The sequence below is a fragment of the Halichoerus grypus genome, chromosome 6 (assembly GCF_964656455.1).
Source record: "Halichoerus grypus chromosome 6, mHalGry1.hap1.1, whole genome shotgun sequence".
Lineage (NCBI taxonomy): Eukaryota > Metazoa > Chordata > Mammalia > Carnivora > Phocidae > Halichoerus > Halichoerus grypus.
Window position 1 is genome coordinate 51521350 of NC_135717.1, and position 20616 is coordinate 51541965.

The 20616-nt window shown below is 47.0% G+C and overlaps 1 protein-coding gene across 4 annotated transcripts in view; it reads left to right on the forward strand.

Annotated features, from left to right (window-relative positions):
- The window catches only part of PROSER2 (proline and serine rich 2), a 45216-nt gene extending 27526 nt beyond the window's left edge, over window positions 1–17690 (forward strand). For all 4 annotated transcript variants that reach the window (XM_036074374.2, XM_036074385.2, XM_036074368.2 and 1 more), the window contains exons 3-4: window positions 12909–13149; window positions 14811–17690. In XM_036074374.2, coding sequence (XP_035930267.1) covers window positions 12909–13149; window positions 14811–15823 — 1254 coding nt within the window. In that variant the 3' untranslated portion in view covers window positions 15824–17690. The remainder of the gene's footprint in view (window positions 1–12908; window positions 13150–14810) is intronic.
- Window positions 17691–20616: the final 2926 nt, after the last annotated feature.

A 20616-nucleotide genomic window follows, 5' to 3' on the forward strand; every position in this document is an offset into this window, starting at 1 on the left:
AGCAAGAGAGGGAACACAAGCAGGGGGAGTGGGAGAGGGAGAAGCAGGCTTCCCACAGAGCAGGGAGCCTGATGTGGGACTCGATCCCAGGACCCCGGGATCATGACCTGAGCCAAAGGCAGATGCTTAACGACTGAGCCACCCAGGGGTCCCCGGAGCCATGATTCTTTAGATCTGTCATCAAAACTGGGCGCACATCTCGTCCCTCACTGTTTGTGTTGCTTTCCGGCCAGAAGTACAGGGTTCAGTTAGCCCTGGTGAAAACTCACCGCAGTGACCGGCTAGAGAGAACCATCATGAAGCCCCTACCCGGGTCTGTGGGGAGCGCCGTGGGCGCTTACAGAGTGCCAAGGTCAGCACAGCCCGGAGAGGCCTGTCAGGAACTGCATGGAGGCCCATGGTGACATGCTTCTCTGGGCCCCTGTTCGGCTTCAGCTGCGGGGCTGAGGGCGTCTCTCATCAGCTTAGGTCAGTGAAGCCTTGCTCAAGTGTCTGGAAGGTCATTTTGGTGTGTGGAAAAAGCCAACGTGAGGGGCGCCTGGGTGGCTCGGTGGGTTAAGCGTCTGCCTTTGGCTCAGGTCATGATCTCAGGGTCCTGGGATTCCAGTTCCATGGGGAATCCTTGCTCAGCGGGGAGCCTGCTTCTCCCTCTATTCCCCCCCACCTCGTGCTCTCTCTCTCTCTCTCACACTCTCTCTCTCTCTGACAAATAAATAAAATCTTAAAAAAAAAAAAAAAGCAAATATGAACATCAAATCACACTCTACCAAAACAAATACTCTAGGCTCCCCACCTAAGAGACTGGCAGTTGAGAGATCTTGGTTCATCTCAAGAATATTTTTAGCCATCATAATCTTGTTTATGATGTTTTTTTTTTTTTGGTCTGGAATAGAGATGAATTCTACAAGTTCTTTTTTCTCTCTCACAAGGAGTTACCACATTGTCTTAATCTGCAGTTAAGCCAAATTTCTTTGTTTTTTAAATTTTGTTTATTTTAAGAGAGAGAGAGAGAGCACGCGCGTACGCAAGCAGGGGGAGGAGCAGAGGGAGAGAGACAAGCAGACCTCATGCTGAGCATAGAGCCTGACGTGGGGCTCAATCCCACAGCCCTGAGATCATGACCTGAACCAAAACCAAGAATTAGTCACTCAACGGACTGAGCCACCCAGGCACCCCAAGCCCAATTTCTTTATTTAAATGAAAAACAAAACAAGGGGTGCCACGTTGGGCTCCATGCTGAGCATGGAACCTGCTTGAGATTCTCCCTCTCCCTCTGCCCCTCTCCCCACCCCCGCCTGCATTCTCTCTCTCTCTAAAATAATAAATCTAAAAAAAAATAAAACAAAAGAAAAAAGCTTCAGAACTTAATTCAGCATTTTTTTTAGGTAGCTGTTTTAGTATGAGTGTTTTAGGCTTCCTCCATTTTTTGTGTAGCCAAATGTCTTTTTCCTCTCTATATTTTCTCTTGAAATGAAACTCCTGTCCCAAATCTGCACTCCCATAGGCATATCTAGGACTGTTGATTTTCAGAACTGTTGGTAACATTTGCTATAAAAGTCTGTCATCCAGGGGTGCCTGAATGGCTCAGTGGGTGGAGCACCGACTCTTGATTCGGGCTCAGGTCATGGTCTCGGGGTCGTGAGTTCAAGCCCCATGTCAAGCTCCAAGCTCAACACAGAGTCTGCTTGAGATTTTCTCTCTTCCTCTCCCTCTGCCCCTCCCCCTGCTCATGCTCTCTCTCTCTCTCTCAAATAAATAAATAAAATCTTTTTAAAAATTTAAAAATAAAATCTTAAAAGTCTGTCATCCAGCTTATCTGGTTGTTCCTCTCAGAGCTCCGCTGGGACTAGGTAGACATTTCTTCTGTCATCTTCATGTAGGAGTGGACAGACATCCGCAAGACCAGGACTTTGTCCTCCTCATGGGAGACATGTATAGCATCTGGTACAATTACTTTAGTAGACTTAACGTTTTGAATTTTCTGGTTTGAATATAATAGAAATTATTTCTTCACAATTATAATGTACATATTAGGGTAGAAATATATGTACTCTCATTCTTTTTTTTTTTTTTAAAGATTTTATTTATTTATTTGTCAGAGAGACAGAACACAAGCAGGGGGAGAGGCAGGCAGAGGGAGAAGCAGGCTCCCTGCCGAGTAAGGAGCCTGATGCGGGACTCGATCCCAGGACCCTGGGATCATGACCTGAGCCGAAGGCAGCTGCTTAACCGACTGAGCCACCCAGGCATCCCGGTACTCTCACATTCTTAAACAAAATGGTATTTCCCTTGGAGACTTACGGACATTACCTGAAGTCAGCATGCGGGGTAGAATGGGGGCGGGAGGTATGGTTTTCTAGAGAGTTCTTATAGATCTGGAGATTGATAGCCCAAATTGGTACATTAAAAACACCATTCATAGAAAGGGAATTTAAGGGGCGCCTGGGTGGTTCAGTCGTTGGCGTCTGGCTTCGGCTTGGGTCGTGATCCTGGGGTCCTGGGACTGAGCCCCGCATTAGGCTCCCTGCTCAGCGGGGGGCCGGCTTCTCCCTCCCCCACTCCCCCTGCTTGTGTTCCTTCTCTCTCTTTGTCTCTCTCTGTCAAATAAATAAATAAAATCTTTTTTTTTTAAGAAAAGGGAATTTAAAAAAAATTTTTGGCTGTCAGCCTATTTCCTTCCAAATACTAACACAATTCTTCAATTCCCTTCTTCATTTCCTATCTACTTAGTTCTTTGGGACTAAGTTAGCAAATGCCGCTTCCAAAAGGCCCACCGGCGAAGCAGGGACCACCACTGCCAGGGCTCCCTCCCTCCTCCACAGGGGCCACGAGGCCCCTGCCTTCCTTGTTGTTGTTTTCACTCTGTGACCGCTCTATTGAGGTATCATGCACATACCAGACAGTTCACCCGTTTAAAGTATGCCCGTCGGTGGTTTCTAGTAGATTCCCAGAGTTCGGCAACCTTCATCACAATCACATTTAGAACATATTCTCCACCCCCAGAGAAACCCCTGCACCCAGTAGCAGTCACTCCCTGTTTCCCCCAACTCCCTCAGCGCTGAGCAAACACTCACCTACTTCCTGGCTCCATCGACTTGCCTATTCTCAGTCCCCTGCTTTTCATGCTCTGCCTCTTCACCAAGGCCCATGCCTTCCTCTTGCCTTCCTCTTGTCTGAGGAGGCTGCAGCACCAGCATCTCCGGGGAACTGGAGGAGTAGATAGGAACCCTCTCGCACAAGGGCACGCACCCCTTTTCTGACCCTGAATACCCTGCTCCCTTGCCCTTGGCACTCCGACTTTTCTTGGTTTCTGCCTTCATTCCTCTCCCAGGTGTAGGCAGAGGGGGGTTCATGTGGAGGGCAGCTTCTTGTTTGGGGAATTAGGCAGCAGACGGAGCCCACAGCTCTTTTTGGCTCTGCCCCTTAGGTCAGCACTCCAGGCCAGGCGGAGCGCAGACACGGTGCGTGGGGATACACGCCAGCCTCACGGCCTGTATGTGCTCCGGCCTCTAACTCCGGGGAGAGACCTCAGATGGGTTGGGGATGCAAGAATCTGAGTCTTCCAGGACCCAGGCCTCTGATCTTGAATAAGTATGTGATTAGAAACAGAAATGAATCTGATAAAAAAGCAAGAACAGACTAGTCGTAGTCTTGGCCACTCTACTGAGTAGTCGTATGACCCTTGGGGTCATTTCACTGGCCCTGAGCCCAGCTTTCACATCTTCCAGTGATGGAGCGGGGCTGACTGATCTGTGTGTTGTGTCTTTCAACCTATGGGTCCTACAGCCTGTCCAAGAACACGGAATGGTTGTGTAGGAGCTGCCCTTTCTAAGCCCATTTTCCAAATGCCATCTTACGTTGGGATTTCTTGCTCAGAGGTTGGATTAGATCTGTGGGGCTTATATACACTGTTCATAGTTTCTGTCCCTCACTCAGTGTGGGAAGTTGGCATGTGTCTTAAGCTGAAGGTGTGTTGCAGGCCAGTTGCCCATTTAATTCTGCTGTCTGTACACCTAACCAAAATAGATTATCTAAAAATCTTGTGCATAGCCCTATTGAAACACTGAGTTGGGAAAGGCAAAGTAGGAGGAAGAGGGAAGAGAGCATTAATTTATTTCCTTAGACATTTTGTTTGGTTATAGTTGTTATCATCATCATGTCATCCTAACAATATCCGTGATGGTTGTAATTATTAACTACAGGGACCTTTGTTATGCTAAGAGCCCTAATGATTTTTAGACTTGCAAGTTTTTTTCCATTGAATCACTGAGCTAAACTACTCTGCATGGATAGGAGAAACATTTGAAATGTCTTCGGGTGAGCCTGGGAAAGCAGGAGAGTTAGGAGCGTGTGTGCTGAACGGATGGGGGGCAGGATGGTCTGGCAAGAATAAGGTGTGTAGAGAACAGATGAGGCAGGAATGCCCTACACCATCCATGGTGACCCTCCAGATGATCCCACCAGTCTTCAAGAAACTAGAAAAATCACAATATGAATGGTGTCACTGGATTTCATATGAAGCTTTCCTGTTCTGGTTGCCAGAGGGACAAAGCAGACAGACATGTGAAGAGGCAGCTGACAGTTTGGTCCCATGACAAGACCGCCTGTAAGCTCTGGGGTGGTCTGGGGGAGGGGGCATTGGCTATATGAGGCCTCTTTTTAAGTGTGAAGTCTAGTAGAGCTGGAAAGCTGGATGGTGAACAACTGTAGTTGAGAATTTAAATGAGGAGCTGATTCTACATTTTAAATCTCCCTGAAATCCCACCTCCTTCTCTCTCTTCCCATCACCCCTGCTCTGGTTTAGGTGACCTTGAAGTCTCATCCAGATTGCTTCCCACGTTTGATATTTCCCACATGATAGGCAACATGATCTCTCAAACACAGATCCACCTACCCCGTGTCCCTTTGTGTTTGACTCTCACCCACTTCTTTCAGATTATTGGCAGATATCATTTCCTCGCCCAAGTGTTCCAGATCAGACCCCTTCCCCAAAAGTGTGGATTGACACCCATTTCCTTAATACCCTGTGGTCACCTCATTGGAGCCATTTCCAGACTCTGAAGTAACTACCTCTTTTCTTATCTAAAGCCCTCATTAGATGGTCAAGTAGACAGCAAGAACATTATTTACACTGTTATATTTACATTGCCTGATGCTTAGTAGATGCTCAAATATTTGAATGTCTGATTCAGTAGATGCTATGGAGTCGGCTGGAGGGGTGGTGACATTGGAGGTGTGGTGACCACGAAGGATAGGTCAGATGTGGCCATGCGGAGACAGGCACTGCTGACATGAAAAGGCACAGGAGATGGCAGGTGGTTTGATGTGATTAGAGCATAGAGCAAGAGTTGGAAGACCACAGCCTGTAGGTCAACTCTGGCCCCCCATCTGATTTTGTAAATAAAGATTTATTGTAACAAAGCTAGGCTTATTCATTAACACACTGTCTATAACTTTCACACTACATGGACAGAGTTGAGTAGTTGTCACCATAAAGCTTGCAAAGCCCAAAATATTTACTCCCTGCCCTTACAGAAAAAGTAACCACCCCTGGAATAGAGTAGAAAGGGGAGAGTAGTAGGTGATGAAATTTGAAAAGTAGGTAGGGCCAGATACTGGAATTCTCAGAATAAAGTATAAATTCCTTAGTCACATGTTCTGTAGATGATGGTACTGGGTTTTTTATTTTTATTTTTTTAAAGATTTTATTTATTTGTCAGAGAGAGAGAGAGAGCACAAGCAGGGGGAGTGGCAAAGGGATAAGCAGGCTCCCCGCTGAGCAAGGAGCCTAATGTGGGACTCGATCCCAGAACCCTGGGATCATGACCTGAGCCAAAGGCAGATGCTTAACTGACTGAGCCACCCAGGCATCCCCGTACTGGGTTTTTAAAAACCCATTTCTCTTTCCCTTGGTCCAGCACTCAATAGAAAGTACTCAGTCAGGAACACTTTATGTCCATTTTCCTTCATGGTACCCTGCCCCTCTTCTAATGCCCCTGACACTGACCTTGTTCTTAGAGAGAAAATTGAAGCTCTCAGGGACTATCCACTGCTAGGTATGCAGACTGATCAAATTACACAGACCTAGTTAATATGAACTTGCTCTAATTTCAGCTGGAGAAAAAGTATTCTTAAATTTAGTCTTTCCTCTCCCCCACCCCCACCCCCAAAAAAATCTCAGGAAAGGTGGAGCAAAAAGATAAGCTAGGAACTAAAATTAAAATCTTAGGGCATATTGTTTCAAAAGTTGACATTTTAAAAAGAAGGGTATACAAAACCTGATCACAAAGAAAGGAAAACGACAAGCCAATCGGTCTTGTGAATACAGATGCAGAAATTCTAAACAAAATATTAGCAAATCAAATTCAGCGATGTATAAAAAAGATAACATCACGACCAGATTGGACTTGTTCCCAGGATGCAAGGTTGGTTTAATGTTTGAAAATCAATCATTGTAATTCAGTTCATTAACAGAAGAAAAGAGGAGAAGTATATAATCATGCCTCCTCAGCCTCCTCCGCCAGATGGTTCTTTCTGTGGGGAGCTGTCCGATGTGCTGTAGGCTATAGATCGCTCCACCCGCTAGATGCTGGTGACACCCACCCAGCTGTGACAACCAAAAGTGACTCCAGACATTGCCAAATGCCGTGTGAAGAGCAACGTCACCCCCAGCTGAGGATCACTCTAATACATAAAGAAAATGATTTGACAAAATTCAAATCCCATTCGTTATATTAAAACCAACATACTCAGCTACTCAGCAAACTAGGAATAGAAGAAAATTTTCTTAATCTGATAAAAATAATTTTTAAAAAAAATCTACAACAGGGGTGCCTGACTGGTTCAGTTGATGGAGTGTGGGACTCTTGATCTCAGGGTTGTGAGTTCAAGCCCCAGTTTGGGGGTAGACTTCACTTAAAAATAAATAAATAAACAATAAAACTTAAAAAAAAAACCCTATGGCAAACATTATACTTGATGGAGAAATATTGAAAGCTTTCCCTCTGATACTGGGACCAAGACAAAGATGCCGTTTCTATTCAGCTGACTTGAGAACCCAGCCGGTACGATAAGGCAAATGACAAAAATGAATGGGTCACAAAAGGAATGGAAAGGAGGAAATAAAAATCTCTCATTTACAGACACCACTGTGTATGTAGAAAATTGAAAACAATCTACAAATAAACTGTCCGGATCACACAGCAAATTGGTTGAATTTACTTATTACAAGATCAGTGTACTTTATATTTCTGTATACCAGCAGCAATTAGAAAAATTTTAGAGTGACACCATTTAGGGGTGCCTGCTGATTTAGTCGATGGAGCATGCAACTCTTGATCTCTGGGTCGTGAGTTTGAGCCCCACGTTGGGTGTAGAGTTTACTTAAAAAACAACTAAAAATTTAAAAAAATTTTTTTAAAGTGACAACATTTCTGTTAGCTTCAAAAAACATCAAATACTGGGGCGCCTGGGTGGCTCAGTCATTAAACGTCTGCCTTCGGCTCAGGTCATAATCCCAGGGTCCTGGGATCGAGCCCCGCATCGGGCTCCCTGCTCAGCAGGAAGCCTGCTTCTCCCTCTCCCACTCCCCCTGCTTGTGTTCCCTCTCTCACTGTGTCTCTCTGTGTCAGATAAATAAATAAAATCTTTAAAAAAAAAAACCATCAAACACCTAAGAAGACATATAATGACAACTGCATAAAATCTCAGACTTGACACTAAGACATTCTTGAGGAAAGTTGAAGAACCAAATCAATGCCTATCTAACGTTAGTGCATCAGTATTTCCCAGAGTGTATGTTAATGCACAGACCGGAGGCCCTTAATGCTTTTGATTCAGCAGATCTGAGGTAGGGCCCAAGAATTTGTAGTTCTAGGTGCTGTGCCGAGGTTCTGCGGTTGCTGGTGAAAGGACCACAGCTCGAGAGCCACTAATCTAAGTAAGTAAGGGTGTATACCATATTCGAGGATTCAAAAAACACTGGAAAATTCAGTTCTCCTCAGTTTGAGGAACTTCTGTTAGTTCCAAAGTCCCAGCAGAGGGTGTGTGTGTATCTGGGTGTATGGAAACTGACAAGCTGAATCTAAAATTTACATGGAAATAAAAAGGGCCAAAAGAGCTTGTGCAGACTTAGAGAAGAATGGCAAAACTGGAAGGCTTTAAACTGCCAGATAGCGACACTTATAATAATTAAAACAGTGTTTAAGGGGCACCTGGGTGGCTCAGTCGGTGGCACGTCTGCCTTCAGCTCAGGTCATGATCTCGGGGTCCTGGGATCGAGCCCCACATCGGGCTCCCTGCTCAGCAGGGAGTCTACTTCTCCCTTTCTCTCTGGCCCTGAACCCAACCCCACCCCTGCTCGTGCTCTCTCTCACTCGCTGTCTCTCTCTCTCAAATAAATAAATGAAATCTTTAAAAAAATAGAACTGTTTAATTGGTATACAAATAGACAAGTAGACAGATAAGAGAATTCATAAACAGACCCAACACGTCCAAGGGGACCTGTAGGGGAGAAAGGACGGTCTTTCCAAGGCATGGTGCTGGAACAATTGGGTATTACTTTAGAAAACAAAGACTCTTGACCTCACACCATACACAGAAGTTCATTCCAGATGAATTGTAGCACTGAATAGCAGAAGCCTATCCGACCAGAATGCCTATCCAACGTTAGTGCAGTGAATAGCAGCGAATAGCCAGTGAATAGCAGAAGATATTTGCAACAAATATATCCAACAAATGGTGTCTATCTAGTACGTGTAGTACTATATTTTTTATTTTTTTATTTTTTATTTTTTTTAAAGATTTTATTTATTTATTTATTTGAGAAAGAGAGAGAGAGAGAGAAACAGCATGAGAGGGGAGAGGGTCAGAGGGAGAAGCAGGCTCCCCGCCGAGCCAGGAGCCCGATGTGGGACTCAATCCCAGGACTCTGGGACCATGACCTGAGCCGAAGGCAGTCGCTTAACCAACTGAGCCACCCAGGCGCCCAGTACTATATTTTTTAAAAGACAACTTGATAGAAAGAGGAACAGGCAGCACTTTGTAAGAGGATCTCCAAATAGCCAGCTAAGTATTATGAAAAAAAAAAAAAGTGCAACACTGTTTTCTTGGGAGCGGATGGAAAATCACAATGGGACGCTGGTGCGTGCCTGCCACGGAAGGAGAGCCAGCAGGCCTGCGGGCGGGAGCGCGCCTGGGACAAGCACTCGGGAGAGCTGTTTGTCGTGTCTACCAAAGCAGACACTCCTGTGACCCCGCAGTGGTATGTGGCTTTATATCTGGCGGGTGTGTGTAGCTGCTTCTCCCTGGCCGTGCTCCGCTCTGTCTGCTGACCCAGCCCATGCCATTCCGTCTGTCTGCCCACCGAACCCGGCTGTGGGCAGTCACCTTGCCCGGAGTCCTCCTGCCTTCAGGATTAAACTAATATAGCCAAGCCGGCTTGAGAAATTTGCATGTATTCTCAGGTTAATCATACTAAAAACAAAGGAATGCCTTAAACCGTCTCTAAATTTGTAAAGCCCTGCAGGCTCTCTGATGGACCTGGGAGTCAGGTGCTTTGGGTGGGTGGGCATTTGTGTAACCTCTCAGATCCCAATGTGAAAAGCATTCTCCTGCACCACCTGGGTCAACAATTTCTTTTCTTTTTTTTTTTTTTTCATTTTATTTTAAGTAGGCTCCACGCCGAGCGTGGAACCCAACCTGGGGCTTGAACTCATGACCCTGAGATCAAGACCTGAGCTGAGATCAAGAGTCAGATGCTTAACCGATGAAGCCACACCCAGGTGCCACCCACCCACCTCACGCCCCTGCTGGGGTCAGCTGTTAATCACGTTTGCTTCCACCACTTTTTTTGTTGTTTTATCAAAGTTTGCACTCATAGAGGGTCAAGTAGTTTCACAGGGTTATGAAAAGCACCCTCCTCCCATTTCCTACTCACTAGAAGACATGACTTTTTTCTTTAAGATTTTATTTGAGAGAGAGGGAGCAAGCAAGAGAGAGAGAGCACGAGCGAGGGGGGTACAGAGGGAGAGGGAGAAGCAGACTCCCCACGGAGCAGGGAGCCCGATGCAGGACTCGATCCCAGGACCCCGGGATCACGACCTGAGCCCAAAGCAGACACTTAACCGACTGAGCCACCCAGGTGCCCCTAGAGGACATAGTTTTTAACTCACCCTGTTTCTTTGTTACTTGACTTCACACCCTCCCACTGCCACTATCGACATTTTACTATATATCTTTATCCTTTCGGTATTTCTGGTGTGGGGGTAAATATTAAGTATGCATATATTTAAGTCAAATTGAGAAAGCTCCATTTTTCCATATGCATTTTTTCCACTTAGCTTTATATTCTTTTGAAAACACCGTTTATTATTCTATCTGTGAAGGTGCCTTGATTTGTTTAACCACACCCTAATTGTTGGACATTTTCGGTGGTTTCTTGTTTTGTTTGTTTTCTTGCTACTATGAATGCGAATATAATTCATATGTCTGTGTGTGTATGTGTGCTTATTACTATAGGCAAACAGATTCATAGATATATGCCTTTTCTCATAACTTTAGTTTTCTGTGGTTAATAACTGTGCAGGTTTTATTTGCTTGCTTCTCATTCTTCGCCCCCTGGAGTGCTCTGCACTGGACTGGTTGTTCACTGCACCGTTGACATCCTGGGGATGTCACCAGCATCCTGGGATTCCCTTTGGCTTTCTCTCATTCTCTCCTGGTCCCCAGCTCCCATGTCTTTGTTTACTCCTTTGTCTGGGGGAGCAACCCCACTCCCCCACCACCCTGCAGAAGCTTCATGAGAAAGGCATACGTGGGAGATCCATTGTGTAGACCTCACCTGTCTTAAAAGCATCTTTATTTTACTACCGCCTTAATTTGGTTAGGCATAAAATTCTAGTTCTCAATTCACTCAGAATTTTGAAGGAATCATGACGTTGTTTTCTGGCTTCTGATATCGCTGCCAGGAAGTCTGTTGCTGTTTCGATTCTTCGTCTTTTGTTTTGTGACCTGATGTTCACTCTGGAAAGATTTTGGGATCTTGGTCTTCAGTATCCTGAGATTTCAGTGATGTGCCTTGACATAGGTCTGTTTCATTCTTGTTCATTTTGTTGTTCTAATGGTGACTTTTGTATCTGGAAACTCAGAGCCTTGAGTTGAGGGTCCTCTCCTTGAGTTCCTTTACTTGTTTATTTTGATACTCTCTTCCCCTCTACTTTTCTGATTTATTTTTCTGGATCTCTCATTATCAGATGTTGGCCTCCCATACTTATTCTCTAATTTTCTTGTCTTCCCTGTTTTGTTTTGTTTTTAATTGTCTATTTACTCATTTCTCTATCTTGTAGGCTTTGATTTCATTTTTCAGTTCTGCTGTCCTAGTGTTAATTTCTAAGAGCTGTTTTTGGTCCTCTGGGTTTTTGTTTTAAGAGCATTCTATTCTTGATGGATTCAGTATCTCCTCATCTCTCTGAGGACATTAATAGTCCTCTTTTAGAAATTGTTATCAATTCTGCGTAGTTTGTTTTTGTAAGTTGCTTTCTTTTCCTTTTTGTTTATTCGGGTATGTCTTTCATGGTAAAGAGTTTTCTCAGCTGCTCAGTTTCTGCGTGTGCACATATTTAAGAGAGGACGTTGAGAAGCTGATTAGAAATTCTATGTGGGGGTTTGGTGACTGTGCTCTTCGTCTGAAGGGGGAATCTTGCTGAGCTGCTTCATTGGGGAACCCATAGGGTCGGCCCCTTTGGGCCCTTGGACATTCAGATGCCCCAGGGAAGACTTCTGGGTTTCTGTCCACAGGGCATCTGTTTGGCTTCATTTACTCCCCATTTCCATCACGATCCTTCACGATCAGCTCTCTTCAAATCCCTCTTTTACCTTCTTTAAGAAAAAACATCTAGTTTTCTGCCGGGGTGACCTCATTCCTGCTGAACCAATTCTGCTCTTTCCACCGTCCTCTTGGCCTCCCCTCCCAGAACTGCTCTGCACCCCCAGTGCCTGAGCGGGGGGCGGGGGGACTCCACTGTCCTCAGAAGGGCGGTCGCTGGCATCCGCGGCTGCCGGCTGAAACCAGCTTCCCTGGGCCTTTGGAGTCGGTCACACCTGTCCTGCTACTGCCTAACTTCCCACAGTTCGTGGCTGATGTCTCCTTTCCCATTATTTTTGTCTTTGTGATTTGTGCCTTTAAAACAATAAATCCCAGGGCGCCTGGGTGGCTCAGTCGTTAAGCGTCTGCCTTCGGCTCGGGTCATGATCCCGGGGTCCTGGGATCAAGCCCCGCATTGGGCTCCCTGCTCAGTGGGGAGCCTGCTTCTCCCTCTCCCACTCCCCCTGCTTGTGTTCCCTCTCTCGCTGTGTCTCTCTTTGTCAAAAAATAAAAAAATAAAATCTTTAAAAAAAAAAAGCTATGTACTAACCAAATATCCTTCCAATTTAATAAATAAATAAATAAAAATAAATCCCATTGTTTTAGTGAGGTTTCCAGAGGAAGAGGACATAAATATGTGCATTCACGTCACTATCTTCAACCAGAGATGTCCCCCACTGCTATTATGGGAAGACGTCTGAGAGCAGTCAGTTGAGAACAGTGTTCCAAGGAGGTTTGAAGAAGAATTATTTTTTTGGTCATTGACTCACCAGGAACCATTAGGCTAGAGCTGTTAATAGGTTCTAAGACCCTGTATTTGCTGTAGCTTCTTGGCAATGTTCTTTTTCATGCAGGTACAATGGGGAGGGACATGTTTGTCCATGGGGCCCCCTGAATGGCAACTTTCCCCAACCGGAACTCTGAGAGTCGCGTGGATTCTACCCGGGGCTCTGCACAGATCCCGACTTTGTCTTATTTTTTCTCCTCAGCAAGATGACTGTTTGTTTTATCCCTTCTATTCCCAATCCCCGCACCTGTTGTATAGGATGATGAGAGCCTGAAGTACCTGACCCATGAGGAAAAGGATGTCATCCTGTTTTTTGAAGAGACCATTGATTCCCTGGAAGACGACTTTGAAGAGCAAGTCCTGTGTGATGGCCACTCTCTGGGGTCTCTGGGAGAGCGTGCTTCTGGTCAGTCTGAGCCAGGAGAGGTCATTGATTTAGTGCAGCCAGCACCGGAGGCAGGGGAACCGGAGTGCCTCCCAGCTGGGACGGAAGCAGCAGGTGAGGAGCGAAGCCCAATCCCCAGGCCTCTGGCTTGGTTCGTTAGTGTCTTCGAGGACACTGTGGTCTTCCCCTGTGTGCGGCCAGTATGGATGCTGTGCGGCCTCATCAGGTTTTTGCAGGGTAGAAGTATGCTCTTGGTAGTTTGAGTGTCCAACCAAGTGGATGCTTTCGTAGCGTATTAGGAGACAGCCCATGAAGGGAAATCCCAAAAGGGCCAAAATAAAGAATGAGACTAGCTGGCCACACGAATCGATTTGTGTATGTAGTAAAAGAGAAAGAAAATTGGAAATGACTTCCAGGTGTTAACAATTCATTTTATGAAGAAACAGACAAGGTACTTCTATTTTAGCCCTTGGGTTTGATCTCAGATTTTGAACAATCTTATACCGCTGTTTCTCTAGTATGACTTTTCAAAGTGGGAGTATTTGGACTGAAAAGTCCGCTGGTTCAGGAAAACCGGAAAAGAGCAGACAAGAGTTTGGCTTGGCATGTAATAGGTTGTAGGTTTGTAGGTTTGCTTGATTCAGGGCGGCCTCAAAGGAGAGGCATGCTTTTTGTCTTTCGAATCCTGTGAGACCAGACAGGATGGACGAGGTGGGATTGTCTGGCACTGTTTTTCCTGATTGGAAGAGATACTGGAAATAAATTTGGGCAAGGGGATGAGGATTGGAAGGATGAGGGAGAAACAGAAGGGAAAGGATTTTGGCTCTTACTACAAAACACTGCCTTTTGTCACAAGCCTCTAGAAATATATTTTCTTTCGTGTGTGTGTGTGTGTGTGTGTATGTGTGTGCAAGGCCGTGTGTTACATCAAATTTCATAGACCAGGGTTCTCGACTCCAGGTGTGGAGTTCTGTGTGCAGCCACGTCAGCAAAGGAGAGACTGAATAAGAATTTCCCATTTTTATCACACTTCTTTGAAGTGTAGTTCCTACAGCTAACTTGAACCTGCTGATCCTTTAAAAATGCCAGATCGTATACTTGTGCCAAGGGAAATACTTAGCGAGGGAAAGCCGCCCTGCCCATCCGTCTCTTACGTGACATTTTCACAACAGTTGCAAGTGCCTGCTCTGGCAGGCATTGTGTGAGATTCCAAGGATAGGGACAAATAAGATACGGCTTGCGGTTCTGCAGCAAGAGACAGGTGCGTGCATGTAGGCGCGGACAGCGTTGGGTAACCTGCGATCCGTATCTGGTAAGGATATTACAAAGGCTCAGAGGCTGATGTATTGAGTTCTGCCCAGGGCTGTCTGACACATCCAGCTAGGCTTCATCTAGAAACACCTGATGCAGGGGTGCTCCCCAACCTTCCCACCTCCATTTCCCTTGGCAGCACCCCGTCCTAAGGCAGGTTGTTATTCCCTCCTGGTATGAGCATCCTTAGAAGCCTGAATGCCCAGTGTGCATCCCAGGGGCTGAGCCTTCAGACCGGAGTCTTCCATGGTCACCGGCTGATGCCTTCTCATCACGTGGTGGGGAGACTCACCTAGAATGTTCTCCTTCCCTGGGCCAGGGAGTTTAGCTGACGGGATGCTGACATTGCTGCTGACGTCGGCTTTATGTCCCTTGGAGGCCATCGTAAATTCAGTGAGAAGGAAATAGGATGCATTTATTTTTACCTAAGGTGGGAGCTGATGAGGATTCTGCCTCCTTTTCAGGGGCTGGCCCTGTCGGGAAGGAAGACATTCCTGTCTTTGAAGGCAGGAACCCAGAAGCCGGGGGTCCATCCTCGCCAGACTCCGCAGGCCCACAGACCCCTCCTGTGCCACCCTCTCAGCCTGTGGCCGCAGCGGCAGCGCCCCCCAGGAAAGAGCTGCCCACCCCCGGGCCCCCTGCAGAGCACCCCAAACTGCCCCGCTCCGTTCCCACCCCACTGGTAATCGCTCAGAAAATGTCCGAGAAGTTGGCAGGAAATGAAGCGCTTTCACCCACATCCCCCTCCAAGGAGGGCAAGCCTGGGGACTGGAGGACACTGCCTTCGGGGGCCCCTCGGAACGGGGACTCCTTCCTGGGGCACAGACACACGGCCCAGCCCGCGCCCAAGATCCACCGCTTCCCGAGCAACATCAGCGTGACCAACAGCGCGGGGAAGGAGTTCAACAAGACCATCTCCAAAGCAGCCGTCAACGTGCAGGAGCGGAAGGCCCGGGTCTTGGCCAACATCAATGGCGTCTCTTTCCTGTCCTCCGGGGAAGCGGAATACCGGGCCCCCAGAGCTGATGTCACCGAGCAGGGGACGCACGGCCAGAGCAAGCCCCACCCCGTCCACGAAACCGTGTCCACGCGGGCCGGCAGCCACGCCAGCACTCAGCAGCAGTCCAGAGGCGTGCAGACAGAACAGTGCCTGCCGTTGCCCAACGGCTTCCAGAGCATCCACGACGTCCTAAAGAGTGAGCCCAGTGCCTTCGTCGTCTCCACGGGAAAAACTGTCACCTTCCGTCCAGACCCAGTGCTTGCCGGCAAACTTGCCCGCCAGAATGCCAGCAGGAGCTTTTACGAGCACCGGCAGCCGGACTGTGCCCAGGATGCCAGGAAGCGGTCAGGTTCGCTGCCCAGGGCTGTTGGGTTCAGGCCCCAGGGCATCACCGTCCAGTTCTCCGGCCGCGGGTCCACGGAGGAGGCCCGCCGGGAGGCCCTGCGCAAGCTTGGCCTTCTGAAGGAGAACTTGTGATGGAGGATGGGGTGGGGGGGCTGGAGAGGCACGATGGCCAGGCTTGTGAGGCCTAACATGGATGTGGCCGCCCGAGGAGCAGTGGCCACGGTTCCGGGGAGGACGACAGATGACAGGTGCCAGGACTCCGCGGGCCGGGCGGAGGGAGTGGGGACAGGAAGTGCCACCCAACTCCGCTGCCACATCTGAGCAGGGCGATCCTTCTGGGAGAGTCCGGCCCTGTATCTTGTCTTCCTTTTTCCAGGAGCTCAGAGAAGAACCCTGAAAACCCTAAATGCCATATGTCTTTTTTTTGGATTTAGAAGGAGGGGGATTGGGTCTGATTTGTTATTCTCCCGTCTCTCATCTAGACTCTTACCCCAAGGACGTGTGACACCCAAGCCAGGTTAGATCTCTTACATTCAATTATCCATGAAAGGGATTTTGTCTTCCTTTTCTCTGTTTCCTAAAACAGAAATGCCTGTTCAATTTTCATAACATCTCAAAGCATCTCCTTTGGTTTTTCTGTTTGTTTTTCAGGGGTAAAGTTTGGTGTGTTAACCCTAGATGTGTCTTTGTTTCTGGATATGATTTGGTTTGCCCATTTGTGTGTTTTGTTTTTTTTTTAATTGAAAATTGAACCCTTCAGAGTATGATTTACTGTAATTTTGCGTTACGGGAGTGGAATGGAAAGGTTGGATTTGGAAAAGGTAATTTTCAGGAAGCAAGTCCCATCAGACTGCAGGGGCTTTGTCACTGGGAGATATGTGGGTGAGCGTGAATGGTGTATATACCTGTACATGATGTGTGTTTACAGAAACGTGTTCACACGCACATACATGTGTGAGTCCACATCTGCAAACTTCTTAAGACCCTTTCAAGTGACTACAGGATGCAAGCCCTTCCCTCTCTCTTGACGGATGCGACCATCGCAGCTGTGACGGGACACAGAGATCGGAGCCTCTAAGGGCACATCTCCATTGTCTCCACAATCACCCATGTGTCGCTCTGTACCCAAGGAAGGTAATATTCCAAGTAGGCTTCCAGAGAAGCAAGACAGTTCCTTCTGATTTCAATTTATCACCCAATTCTAGTTGTGCATGTTGCAAGGTAGCTAGTAAACAGAAGGAAACGAAAACATTCTTGAGATCCCTCATGTTCTGTGAGTAAGATCGCAGGATTAGCTTTAAAGGGGAAAAAAAACCCCAGCAAACTAGGTTCCACAGTCTGAGAAGAACTGCTTTTCTCCCAGGCTGTGTGTCACATGCTGAGTTGTAGCCACAAGCATTATTATTAAAACTATTTAAGGCTGGAGTCTTAGGCCTCTAAAAATAGACTGGGAAGGGCCCCAGTTGCAAGTCATGCCCTTCTGTTATTATATCTCAGCCAATGTCACAGACTCGGTTTCCTCCTGTTGAGTATTATTTAAATTAAAATTTTTAAATGCGCCGTAAAGCACGTCTTTCATAGTATTCAATTTGCCTTGTAAGTTCCATAAAATGATGGTCATTTTTTTCCTTAGAACTATGGTATTTAGTGTCTCATCCAGCCCGTGTCTTCCTGAAATAATCTTATAGATTCTCGATGGTCTTAATTTAAATAGGTGCTTTGATTTTACAGGTTTTTAAAATAGTTTTTATTGTGCTCCTGTTTGTATTGGATTTTGTTTGAAGAATTCTTGAGGGCTGTATTACCTTTCACAAAGTGAGATGCCATACACAGTGTTTAAAAATAGAGGGCCTTGATATGGCTAACATTTTAAATATCCTTTAAATATGAGAATTATCTCTATCCTATGACTTCACTGTGATTAAGGTCAACGTGACTATATTTGTTCTCACAATGATGTTTTTGAAAAATAAATTTAGAGATTTATCTTAAGTATAAACAGCTTTGTTTTTGCATTTTATACTTGGCGCTCAGTTATTTTCTTTTAAATGGTTACATCCTTCTCTTGTATTTATTCATAATTATACTGGTTATTACTCTGGCCATTTCTTGTGCCCAAAACCCTAGTAATTAAAGCCATGTGTTTTGTACGAGGTTCAAATGATAGCTGTTAATGCAGTATATGTATCATGTTAACAAAAACATCTAGTTTGGGCACGCCTGGGTGGCTCAGTCGGTGCAGCGTCTGCCTTCAGTTCAAGTCATGATCCCGGGGTCCTGGGATCGAGTCCCGCATGGGGCTCCCTGCTCAGTGGGGAGTCTGTTTCTCCCTCTGCCCCTTACCCCGCTTGTGCTCTCTCTCAAATAAATAAAATAAAATATAAAATAAAATAAACATCTAGTTTGCAGAGAGGTATTCGTTCCCCTGCCATAACTACATGATAGGACATTCACAAAGGCTCATCGTCAAGCGAATGTTAAGGACCACATTTCAAAGCAAAACTGTAATGAAAAGAAAAGATGAATTTCAAGTGCCCAGGTTTTTTTTCCTTCTTTTCAAAGTGATACCTGTAAATCACTCCCCATTTTTATGAAACTCTTTATCTTAATGCTCAAAATCAGGGGAAAAGAATTCTTTGCTTTTAGGAAGGTAGGTACACATGGCCAGTCTCGTCCACACACAGCAATACGTCGCAGATACTACAGTAACAGTCCGCACACGGGGTGTCTTGAGTCTGTCGAGGTGCTTAAGGTGGTGGGTCGGGCCTGAGCCCACTCCTGCTCTTCCCTCCCTGTGCGGCACACACGGACATGAAGGGTACAGGATTCTTCCCACGAAATTCCTCGTTGGGGGGCTCCTAAGGTTGGCTCCCCATTTTCACGAAGAGCTTAGTGGAGTTGATAAAGTGAGGCCTCAGGAGACCCTCAGGATTGGCTTTTTTATTTGTGAAAAATCAGAAAGCATTCTCTTCGTTAAATTCCCACAGCTCCGGCTCTGAGGCCTTTGACCCTACAGAGGATTTGGTGGTGATGTTTTTGATGTAGGTGATCTAAGAAATCAGTTCTTGATGTTTATTCAAGAGGAACGAAGAGAGAGAAGTAAGATAAATATGAAAACAATACACTCGTACCTGCTGTGCTGGGTCCCTAATGGAGGCGGCAGAATGGGGACATTGTTTCCCTAGGAGGGTTTTTGATTGCCCGGACAAGCTGTAATACACTTTTCTCCCTCGGCTCTCCCTTGAGATATTATATGTTTGTCATCAAATCCTCATGTTCCCTGAAGGCTCTGGAGCTGGTTTGCTGTGTTTTTCCCCTGCTCCGGCCTGTGACCCCCGCTGCCTGCCCCGGGGGGGGGGGGGGGCAGTCGGAAGGGGAGGCGTGTGAGGAATGCTCACCTGTGAAAGGTTCGTGTTGTCACTGAAATGACAAGCCACCAAACAGGTTCTGTTTGTTCTCCTCACAGCAGGGCTTTCTCCGGCTTTCAAGTATGGGAACAAGTTGGCATATCCTCTTCTAATCTACTCGCTGGACAAGCCCTGCTTTCAGATACCTGAGAAGAGAGAAGGCAGGGCTGTAAGCTGCCTCAGCCTGGGAAGATGGGGACTCGAACTGCATTTGCGAGTGGGGGTGCCGTGTGGCCCGGCGGGAATGCGGCCCCCTGCCGCCTCGGCTGACCAGTCTGGTCCAACCCCTGCTCCCCGGCCCCTCGCCAGGTTCTCCCTCTTCCCCAAGGGCAGCACAACTGCTGGCGGAGAAACCATTTGTCTGCACCAGGAAAAGGCCCAGCCACAGGATAATGACCTAAGCACACTTCCCAGCCCATGCTTTTCAGCATAAAAAGGGTCAACCTTTGGGTGTGACGTTTGCAGTCCTTCTAAATGTCTCTTTTTTTAAAAAAACAGATAACGAAGCTCTTCCCTCCATATTCGAAATTCCCTAAGGCTTAAGAAATGCCAACCACTGCCGTCACCAGCGGGCTCACTCGCTGTCCTGGCTACTGTCCTTCTAAGGAGGCCACGGACGACCCCAGGAGCCAGGCAGAGCCCGCCCCATTGCGATACCATCACTGCACCAACCTGCCAGCCCAGCTCTGTAAAGATCTCCTTCAGGCCCGGAACCTTCTATTCAGCAAAGAGCTAAAGGCAGGGAAACATGGAGCTTTCCGGAAATGACCCAGAAAGCCAAAATGGCAAACACGTGTTCTTTGGAGAACTTAGCTTAGGCTGGGTGGGGGAAAACCACAAATGGCCCTAAGTTAGGGGCAGGGTCCACACCCCACTGCCCCGCCCAGAAAACTGTGCGATCCTGGGACACCTCCTAGTGTTGCTTTCTGCCTTCTGATTCCTCCACGGGCCCTTCTGCTTTGGGGGCGCACCAGGATCCAGAGCAAAGCTGAGGCAGAAGGAATCTCCCCGCCTCCATGGTTGGGTTCGATGTAGGTTTTCCTGATACCCACTGCTTCTTCGAGATCCTTAAAGCCAGCCATTTCCCCAGCTGACCATGTTTCTGAGGTTCAGAGAACATTTCCAAAGGGGAGACGTACCCTCGTTTTGTGGAGGGGCTCGGGGGTCTACTTTCTGGGCACGGGAGCTCCTAGTGTGGCGGCTTAGGTTCAGTATTCAGGGGTCACCCCCTCCCGACACCCCCTGCTTGCAGTCAAGGCGGGGGCTGTGCCGGTCCGGCCCCGGGCCAGAGGGAAGAATTCACATTCAGAAGCAGAGGTTAATGGAACTTAGTCATTGATAAACACGTCACACTTCATAAACCAGCCTCCCAGTATTTGTGGGTGAAACACAGCTGCCAAGGGTAACAACCGAAGCTCTGGAAATAACCTTTAAGGGGTGGGGTGAGTGAACAAGGAATCCGTGTGTCAGACAGAGAAGCTCCAGGGCATGAGCGTGCACACGCGCTTCTAGGCGACT